The sequence below is a fragment of the Sinocyclocheilus rhinocerous genome, unplaced genomic scaffold, assembly GCF_001515625.1.
Source record: "Sinocyclocheilus rhinocerous isolate Xijiao unplaced genomic scaffold, SAMN03320098_v1.1 scaffold3, whole genome shotgun sequence".
Classification (NCBI taxonomy): Eukaryota; Metazoa; Chordata; class Actinopteri; order Cypriniformes; family Cyprinidae; genus Sinocyclocheilus; species Sinocyclocheilus rhinocerous.
The window spans coordinates 117994-128744 of NW_015658759.1; the positions used below are offsets into that span (position 1 = coordinate 117994).

The 10751-nt window shown below is 38.5% G+C and overlaps 1 protein-coding gene across 2 annotated transcripts in view; it reads left to right on the plus strand.

Annotated features, from left to right (window-relative positions):
• The window catches only part of LOC107722950 (mitotic spindle assembly checkpoint protein MAD1-like), a 99645-nt gene that overhangs the window by 17907 nt on the left and 70987 nt on the right, over window positions 1–10751 (plus strand). For both annotated transcript variants that reach the window (XM_016531449.1, XM_016531448.1), the window contains exons 10-11: window positions 2636–2722; window positions 9287–9431. In XM_016531449.1, coding sequence (XP_016386935.1) covers window positions 2636–2722; window positions 9287–9431 — 232 coding nt within the window. The remainder of the gene's footprint in view (window positions 1–2635; window positions 2723–9286; window positions 9432–10751) is intronic.

A 10751-nucleotide genomic window follows, 5' to 3' on the forward strand; every position in this document is an offset into this window, starting at 1 on the left:
TGTGGAAAACAATGTTTTTTGAACCTTAAACCGCATAAACACATTGCATTACACCAAATACACAAAATAATGTTCTTTTTAGCAACATCATATGACCCCTTTAAAGGATTAGTTCAATTCCAGAATAAAAACTTCCTGATAATTTACTCTCCACCCCTGTCATCCAAGATGTTCAAGTCTTTCTGTCTTCAGTAGCAAAGAAATAAAGGTTTTTAAGGAAAACATTACAGGATTTTTCTCCATCAAATGGTCTTAAATGGTGACCAAGGGGTTGAAAGTCCAAATTGCAGCTTCAAAGGGCTCTACACGATCCCAGCCGAGGAATAGGGGTCTTATCTAGCCAAATGATCAATCATTTCACGTGTCCGCAAATTCACACATTATGTAATCACGTTGGAAAGGTCATGCACGGTTATCTCTTCGTCTGTGTACTCCGGTTCAAAAAGGTAGGATAGGGCGAAAAACTCCATCTTATTTTCTCCTCCAACTTCAAAATCATCCGACATCAGTTTGACTTTTTCTGTAAAGGGCATTTGACTTTTTGCATGTTCGCTTTGTAAACACTGAGTTTTAGGGTTAGGTTCCTAAGACTTCCGCCTTCGTCACGCGTGACCTTTCCAACGTGACTACATAATGCTTGAAGTCGAGCTAGTACAAAACAAGCATTTGTGGTTAAAAAGTATATACATTTATTTATTTTTATTTATTTATTTATTTTTTAAGAAAATGACCGATCATGACATGGGGGTGAGTAAATTATCAGGAAATTTTTATTCTGGGAGTGAACTAATCCTTTGGAGTCCCTGCTCACTTCAGTTGTGGTTAGGGGGCAGGTGTCGTGGTTGACAGCTATTTCCATAGCAGGGAATGTGTTGCCTGTTTCAAAGTGAGCATAGAATGTGTTGAGCTTGTCTGTTAAGGAGGCAGACAAAGGCACAACACTGCTTTTTCTTCCTTTGTAGTCTGTGATATATCACAGACCCCTCCACATGCGTTGGAGGTCAGAGCTGTGATAGTCTGATTCCACTCTTTGAAGTCTCTTTTGCCAGATCTGATAGCATTTTGCTGGTCATACCTGGACTTCTTGTAGGCAGTCAGATAATCAGAGTTGAAGGCTAGCTTACACCTCACCGTTGACTCGATGTTTCTGGTTTGGAAATTTTATATTGACTGATGGGACATCATCCTCTGTGCATTTGTTGATGTAGCATCTCACAGAGTCTGTGTATTCATGAATGTTGTCTCCTGCTGAAACATTTGCCAGTCTGTGGATTCAAAGCAGTCCTGAAATCTGGAGATGGCATCCTCACTCCATTTGTGAACTTCTCTTTTTTTTCTTGTTAGAGGCATTGTCTGTAGGCAGGTAGCAGCAGTATGGTAATGTGATCACCTTTGCCGAATGCAGGGTGGGGGAAGGGGTTTTATTTACATTCCATGAGACGGAATGTAAATAACTGTGAGAATGATTGAGCTAAATTCCCACGGGAGGTAGAAGGGGCGCACTTTAATGGAGAGCAGTTCAAGATCTGGGGAGCAGTGTGTGGCTAACACTGTAACATCTGTGCCCCAATGAGTATTAACTATAAAGCACAAAACGCGATTGGGTCCACGGATTGTGGGTCCGTTGCGTTGCGTCACTGGCGTTGCTTGCAACAGAAGTTGAAAAATGTTAAACTTTTCAAGCGCCTACTCGGGTGTCAGCCAATCAGATCTCCTTAATGCAAATACCCTAGCGCAGATGCTAACCAGTCGCGTTCATGCAACACTGGAAAAGTAAGGCTGTTGTCACTATGACGGTCGCGTCAGCACCAAGCTTCAGACATGCCATTCATCAAGCATCGACGCTGATGCACCATCAATGTCAAGCCCTGTGGTGGTTCTCCCACAGTCTACTTTGTCCTTGCACGTATTACAAATTGCGAACTTTATTCTTCACTCACAGTGAAGAACCTCCAAGCCGACGACATGCTTACATACAGATGTGATTGTGAGCGTGGCTGTGACGTCATTGCCTGTACCTCTGCCAACAAAACCGACTGGCTCAGAATCAGAAAGATGTGAGACTGACCAGCCGTGCTGCAGTCCAGGCCGAGCATGCGAAAAATCGGCTGATTCTGGCCCCTGGCTGGTCAATCGACGCACCTCTACTTTAAACACCTCAGATGTCTGTCTGTGAAAGTCATTTTAGCTTGTCTTACCTCTGAGATTTTGACTGTGTCTAACAATTAAAATCATAATTGACACAATCCTTTGAATTGATATTTGATTCATTGTATTAAAACTTTTTTACCCCATACAAAATGCTTTGCTAGGAAAAAAAACAACTTATATTCTTGTTTGAAGTGTGATTTTTTTTTTTTTTTTTAATTTTAGACATATCTCAAATTTAGAAAATATGGTTGCTCTATTTGCAAACCTTGTGAAAAATAATTATAAATTATGAAGGGCTCATTTAACCTCTTGAGGTGGATGATCAGCATTTTCTGAAGGTTATGCGCACCTACTTTCACTGTCCATTTTCTGAAAATGAAAAATAGGCTTTTCGTGCCCTTTTTGTGCCTTATTCATCTGGTGCTAGTAGAATTTTTTTTTAATACCACCTCCTCTTTCTAATTAAAAAATTATTTTGTTGTAGGAAACCTGAGGATTTGTCCAGGGAGGTGATACAAATTCAACAGCGAGAACTGAACCTGAAACAGCAGAACTACACACTCAATAGCAGGTAAATACACACACGCACATGGACTAAAAGATATAGATCACTGACTTTGGGTCATAAATTGACTCATGACTCATTTGATTTAAGAAAGTTGTCTGGAAGTAAGTCTGAAACTTTTACACTATAGTTCCAAAGTTATTTCTTTTATCACAGAGCTGTTTGTAGGTATGAGCTGAAACAATTTCAGATTAGATATTTGATATAGACGAGCCCCACTGTCACTGCATGATTTGTAAGATTTGACATCCTCTGTAACAATTGAGATGGACAGAGTCTCTATTGAACTTCACTTGTGAGTGACAGCTCTTCTCCAGAGCTTGTGATCTGTCCCTCAAGATCCAATGGATTGGGACAGCCTCCCCCTCTCTCTTAAATGGCACTCTGTGAGTTCATGTCTGTTTTTGTGCTTAAGAATGTCATTATTTGACAAGGCCTCTAATGTGGATCTCTTTTCATCTTGTGCAGTTCTTTCAGAGGCAGTAATGGGGTCTTTTCTTGAGTTTTGCCGGCCAGCATTAGCCGAACTCTTTGATGCTCTTTCAGTCTATCTCTGGTCTCTCCCTCTCTCTAATTGTCAGACGGTAATTGGTCGATGGGAGTTGGTGTGTGTCGGTGCTGCGCGGCTCGTCATTTGAGCAGTCAAGTCAAACGAAACTCTGACAATATCAGATCTCACTAATGAGCTGAGTGTTGAGATTGGGCTAATTATGAACTATGATGTCTAAAACAGCTTTGCAAAGTAATGAGTCTGCTGTCAGTTCTTTATGGAAGAAGTTGGGGCTGTCTGACTTTTCTTTTTATTGCTTTTATTACGTTTTAATGTGTTTCTATCAGATATAGGCCTATTATTTGCAAAGCAACTCACCTCTGGCAAGTGGAGGATGTCTAGTGTGTGGAAAACAATACTTTTTGTGAATCTTTGGTTCTTGTTGTTAATTTCAGAGAGTACTTGTAGTAGGCTTGGATCAATGTCCTATAACATTTTGGTTTCAAAACAATAATTGCCTGTGGTACCTCAGAAGTAATACCTAATCAATACCATTGGCAACAAATACACTGTTTTTGGTTGACTAATGCAATTAAACTAGGGTATCAATAGATTCAATAATTCACTGTCAGTAACTCACAATTTTTATTGATGCATGTGGATAATGCATGTAGCAGATGATGTGAATTACATTTATTAATATACCGTAATACTGACAGCACAGCCAACATAATATCTAATAGCACACAAGTAACTGTCATAATTTAAAATAATGTGACACATAATGTGTGAAAATAATGCATATATTGACCATATTTTGCTCCTTATGCTAAAAGTCCGGAGCTTTTAATGGCAGGCAGCTGCAGTGATGCGATGACTTTACCAACTGGTTATTGCCTATTTTATTTAGAAGGTGGGACTTGGCCGCCCTGGTGTATAGGCAGGGCAATATAGCTAAAAAATTTTAATCTTAATATTTTTTTTAATTTTGATGATATTCAACATAGATGAATGTTTTTGCATTTACTCTTGAAAAATGTAAGTTGATTTGCCCCCCCATTAAAAAAAAAAGAGACATGATTTGGATTAAACGGCTATTTTTTTACAGAGTACATTCAAATTGTTCACTTTAAAATCAACAATAGTTAAAAAATGATAAGGACGATGATGGCTTATTGCTTTTTACTAAATGAATGGAAAAGGAGCATTTACAAATATTATGTACCAAAATCAAATATGCAATATAAAAATGATACAAACAATTGCAGTCTTCCTCCAAATAGTTGTGGTTGTTACAACAACAAAGTAAGTCCTTTTATATTGCAATATTGCTAATATTCAATGTATTGCTCAGCCCTACCTTCAGCTGCCATATAGTGTGTTGCCGTTTCCTTGATTCATATACGAGTGCACCATCTTGGTATCTATCCTTTGACTCAAATCACAGTATTTTTATGCTGGTATATGATAGGGGTGCTCCGATTGATCGGCTACCGATCACTATCGGCCGATAATCACGTTGGGATGATTGATCGGCGGTCTCTAAAAGGCCGATCTCAAAAAAACGATCTCAAGCTGATGACGCTGCCGTCAGAGGTTTGGCACGACGTGCAGCATCTTGGTCTCTGTGTGGCGCAGGTGAAATAATTATAATGCTGAAGGTGAGGTACTCACCTTAATATTTCTTCATTAAATAACTTTTAAAGTAATTTGAAAACCTTGTGTGAGACGTAATTTCACAAACAGCGTGAGTAAATCACCGCGCGCGCTCTCTTTCTCTCTCAAAATACGCAAATGTTTTCAAATCACCACATCGCGTCTATCTATAAGCGAGCTGCATGCTGCACAGTTGACACAGAAATTGTCACTTGCACAATCGAGGCAGTGTCACATTGTCACTAAAGTTTATAAATTGCATTACTTTTTAATTCTTGCCAGTGTTTAACCATTCAGCGATAAGAAACGTATAACGTTTATTAGCAAAACGAGTATGAAAGCTTGGAGGCACGGCATCCACCTTGATGTCAAATAAAATAAATAAATGACAGTTTAAATAAAGTAAAAATCAGCAAACAATGTGGAACCAATTAAATAAGAAACGAATGTTTAAAAAAACTTCCAAAATCACCTTAGATAAAAGGCAAAAGTCAACAGGCTTTTCAAAATCCAAAATATTGCCAAACAGGCGCTTTTACATCTAGTTTCGAAAGTAAATCATCCGCGATTGTCTTGTCTGTCTCACCTCACTCTTCTTATCAGTCAGCTCAACTCACTCTCCTCACTGGAGAAATGAAATCTGATCTGTGATGCGACTGTTGTTCGGCACGCTGCATTGAGCAGCCGCGTTCAGTTTTTAATTGTAGTGTCTGTTCTTTTACTGAACTAAATGATTTTTATTACTATAAAAAATCAAAACGACGGTGGGGGTCGGTGACGCGGTGGGCAAGTGACGTAACCGGTGTTGCGGCTTAACACCGTCTATCGCGGCAAGCCTACACTCAAGCTCTGTCAGGTTGGATGGGGGCAGACACACATTTTCAGGTTTGTCTAAAAATCCTGATTGGAGTATCACTATAAGTAGTTATAAACGATAAAAGAAGGCTTTAAAAGATCGTTATCGGTATCGGCAGATACTGCTTTCTGTGATTGGCGATCGGTGATCGGCCACAAAAATCCTGATCTGAGCACCCCTAATAAATACCCATACTGCTAGTTTTGTATACAACCTTTTACAGAGACTGCTGCACTATTAGCAAATGAGCCACTTTGTTGCATGAAGGTCTGTTATTGTGATATCATGTATTACCTATTATGTTGCCCATAAACATCATGTAAAAAACAAGGTTGTTTGGGTTACATGTTGGATGCGTGTGTGCAGTTGAATCTTTTCCTAAATAGGCTGATACTCATCAGACGATAATCAATATGGAGGATGTACCCTCGGCTGTTTTTGTGATAATTTTCAGACCTTTAAATAGAAGTGCAGTGGCTGTGAATTATCTCTGTAATGGAATAATGTGATGGACCGTAAAATCACCCTCTTTGTATTATAATGCAAGTGCTTATAGGTGCTTTACATACATGTGTTTGTATGTGTTAGCGTGCATTCATGTGGTCCACTTGGTTGAATCACTCCATTTAAGCTATTCCTTCTGTGTTGAGAAACTGGGCCAACTAAATCAATTACCCTATTCACTAACGAATAGAGTCAATTTGCATAATAAGCCTCAGTATGTGTTGAGGTCATATTGATAGGAGACGAGTATGGTTTTGTGATTAGATTGTGCATTATTGTCTTATTGACCCTCCACGGCAGGCCTTGATGATTTTCATTACAACTCAAATTGGGCTGGATATTTAGCATCTGGAAGAGATGAGAGGAGTTAATCAATTTAGCTATGAGGACACACACACGCACACACACACGCTGACTCGCTCTTGCAAATGCCGGCCCGCACAAACTCACCCGCCCTCCTCCTACAAACAAATTTCCCTTGTCAACTACCTCCAGAAAGTACAATTACATCCATCAGTACAGTCTTAGCACTTTCTCTCCCTTTAATCCAGCAGATACAAAGACTCACACACACTTTTCCAGCACATTTGATGTAATTGAACTCTTGCTGTGGGTAATTTCTCTCACTCTGCAGGGTCAAGTGGAGAGGTGCTCTCCCAGTCAAAGTCTATCTGTATCAAACATCCCTCCTTTATCTCCAAAGACACATGCACACACAAACAAACAGCTTCTTCTCATATAAATACGTGATGCCATTTTGCTTACTGTTTTGATGTCCATTATGTCTTAACATGGCACCCCACAAGAACTGCACAACATACAGGTAGAAAATACAGCAATATTAATGTCTGCTAATGAGATCAATCCTAAAAAAAAAGTCTGTCTCCTTGTTATATTGTCTGTGGTTATGCATAAACGTTTTATACTTAGTTGCGATGAAACGTATTGTGAAGTACATCAGAGAGAAATAAAAAATGAAGGCGGGATTTGTTTCTATCCATCGGTTCTTGATTGAATGGAGACATATTGGGAGGTCAAAACAATTAAAAAATATATTTATGGGTGAAATGTTCACAATAAAATAACAACATGCATTTTGAAAATAAATATATTGACTAAATGATACTGCTAGTTGACATCAGAAATACTAGTCGTTTAGCCTACAAATATTTTTTTGTACATTTTATGTTTTGCTTTATATTTTTACAAAAGCTATGTTCCGATTACTGTCATGTTAATGTTACATTTAAAAAAATAATGCATTATTTTGAAAAGTGTATCTGGAGCTGGAGCAGAAAACAAAAATTCATTTTAAGTCGGCTATATATATACTATATATAAAATATTCAACCCCTAATATATGTGTGTATATATACAGTGGGTACGGAAAGTATTCAGACCCTTTCGGCAAACGGAGCAGGCCATCGTGTTACGCCTGTTTCACAGTGCGTTTGCAGTGCGTATATGGTGTGTATTTTCTTACGCACCTATGTTAACAGATTAGAGCAGGGCTATTCAATTAGCTTCATTTGAGGGCCGGATTATCGAACTGAAAATTTGAAGGGGGCCAAGGGGGTGGTGGCCGTCCCGATCTCTTTCTGGGGGGACTTATAAAATTAGAAATTTAATTGAAATCTAAAATCTATAAAAGGTTAACATTAGTGCTGTCTGTCAATCGATTAAAAAATAATTAACCACACATTTCTGTAATTAATCATGATTAATCGCATATTTATATTGTCATAATTTCACGTTGAACCTCTAAATTTTAAATATGTTTTTAATGGCATCTTTTTACTAAGTAGCCTATTATCAATAAAGTATTGATACCAATACTGCTACTGGTGTCTATTAAATGCATTTTCCCTCAATTTTACCTATTAATTATAACCATTCAACATTACAGTATAATTGAAAGCCATTCTTTTTTAACATTTAATAGGCTTTGAAATATTAAGTGATTTTAAAACAATCTTTACATAAACTATAAATTGTATAGCTATCCATAAACTATACAGATTCATCTTTATTCAAGCTACAAAAGTTAATCAGCGACTAGAGCAGTTGAGTGATTTCTCTTTTTCTTTTGTTGTTTGATTTACATCAATGACAGAGTTTAGCAGGTTTTACTTTAAAAGCAGTGCCGTCTCTTTAAAGCCTGATGCACATGACGCGGATCTGACACATTTCCTATTTTCTCCAAACTCTTTACGGTCATTTAAAGCCTAATTCTCTGCTCCGTTTAGGTGGCGTAACCCCAGGTATGTGTCGCCACATTCTCGGGTTATGAAGAATAAAGAAGGGAAATGAAGCCGCAATATCTTCTCAGGTAAAAGTTATTAGAACCGTGTCTGGGGCAAGCTGGCCATCACACTGCTCTGACCTTATCAGCCATTTGTGTCCTATTATTTGACTCGCTCTTGTCGCTTATGACCGAGCAGCTAATCACGATGATCTTGTCTTCGGAAAATATTATTTTATTCGCTTACGTCAGAAACAGCGAATCTCTTTAAAAACTGGCTGTTGTTCTCACTACATTTCATTGTTATATTTCGTACATTTTTACCTGCCAACTGGCGACTGACACCGTTACATATACTCGCCAACGCCGATTTTTACTCTCATTTGGCGCTTGGCCAGTGTTCATTTTAGGGTATGTATGTATGTATGCATGTATGTATGTATGTATGTGGTTATACATATTTCAAATAAGTATTTACTTAACTATACCAAAGTGCACTCAATCTTACTAGTTAGTGAACATTTAGCAAAATATTGTAATGATTATGGATTACTCCCCATCAGACATGCACATTCATTTAACTTCACCAGGGGGCTGTTTTCACGGCTGTTTCTGGGAATTGTTTATGGCTCACTGTCTTCCACATAACATTGTGCCATTTCCCAGAACGGCCCAGCAACAAAGAGCATATATTCAGCTTAGAACACTGAGAAGGCAGCTTTAATGTTATAAGGAAATGACCTTCCAGGATATAGAAGATGCGGTTCTTTGTGTTCTCCCCAGAGCTGCTCCATCCTGCCTTTTTCTATCCGTCTCTTTCAGTATTCGCTCTGTGGAGAAGGCCCGTGCTGAGCTCCTGCCTGAGATCGCTCAAATGCGTGCCAAAGCTCAAGAGGAACAGAAGAAACGAGAGAACCAGGATTCGCTTGTCCGTCGCATGCAGAAGAGAGTCCTACTGCTCACCAAGGTAAAAAAAAAAACTATAAACAAACATTCAGCGACTCTCGTCAAAACAAAAGGATTCATGCTTTGTAAACATACTATGTATTTCAGAACTGAAAACTTCCTCCCCACGGCACAATAGCAGCTACATTTCTTGCTATAACAATAGGTGCTTCTTTTTGCCTGTTTTTAAAACCAAACATATTGTAATGCAAGTGTGCTCATGATATTAACATCTAAGTATTGTATTACGTTTAAAACATTTCATCAAGTAGAATGATCATTTTCAGTTCTTCTGTTAGTTTTTTTTTTTTTAATGCTTAGACACTAAAAGTGGTACTTGAGGCCCACTCAGTGAAACAGTTCACTCATATACCTAATCTTTAGACCAAGTCTGCAAAACTACAAGCACATTACAAGCTTTAAACTCAGTTTGCTATTGTAAAACAAACTTTTTGCAAAACCCTAAACACAGTTCTCTACATTACGCACATTCAAAACTAACAGCTCTTTTGTTTAATTTAGGAAACACTGCCATTTAAATGCCACACTCATTTACTGATGACCTACACCAGTGGTTCTCAACCTTTTTTTCCACCGGGCCGCACTATGGTCCAAGTGCAAGTCTCGCGGGCCGCACGCATATCATTTACATATTACGTCAGCAATACAAACCAACCTGATTTATAATATTATAGCCTAAATATTATGATATCTAATCGATTACATTCATTGAAATAAATAAATAATTCTACTCCCCATAAATAACACCCAATTTTGTGAAATTCGGCTCGAAAGGAGTAGGCTAACAGCAAAATCATAGGCGGAGTTTCACTTTAATGCGTGGGGGGGCACCCACTGGTAGACGAGCACGAGCACTTTGTTATATGTTCTACATTTCATGTATTTATGTAACACATATTCTACATTAAAAAATTTATTTAGAATGAACAATAACTGCTGTACAAAGAGTAAATGTGTGTACAGTATATGTACAGTACTAGTCTCTCGTAGCCAGACCTTCAGACTGACGGCTGAAGGTCTGGAATCCATGGCAGCTTTCATTGGCCAATGCCCGCCCATGAGGCCGTTTGACCAACATGTCAAACGACCAATCACAGTTCGTTTCGTTCAACGTCACGTTTTGGGGCGTGGAAATGTCGCCACAATAACAGACCGGTGTGTAAAACTATTGGATGCATTTTAAAGATTCTATGCCGCGAACTTTAAATATTTCACGTACTTTTGAAAATCCAGCGTTTAGTTGATCATGATAAACACTCGTCGCAGCAGTTGTAAACACAACGGCTTTCTTCTTTCGTGAGGGGGTTTGGCGTCACGGCAT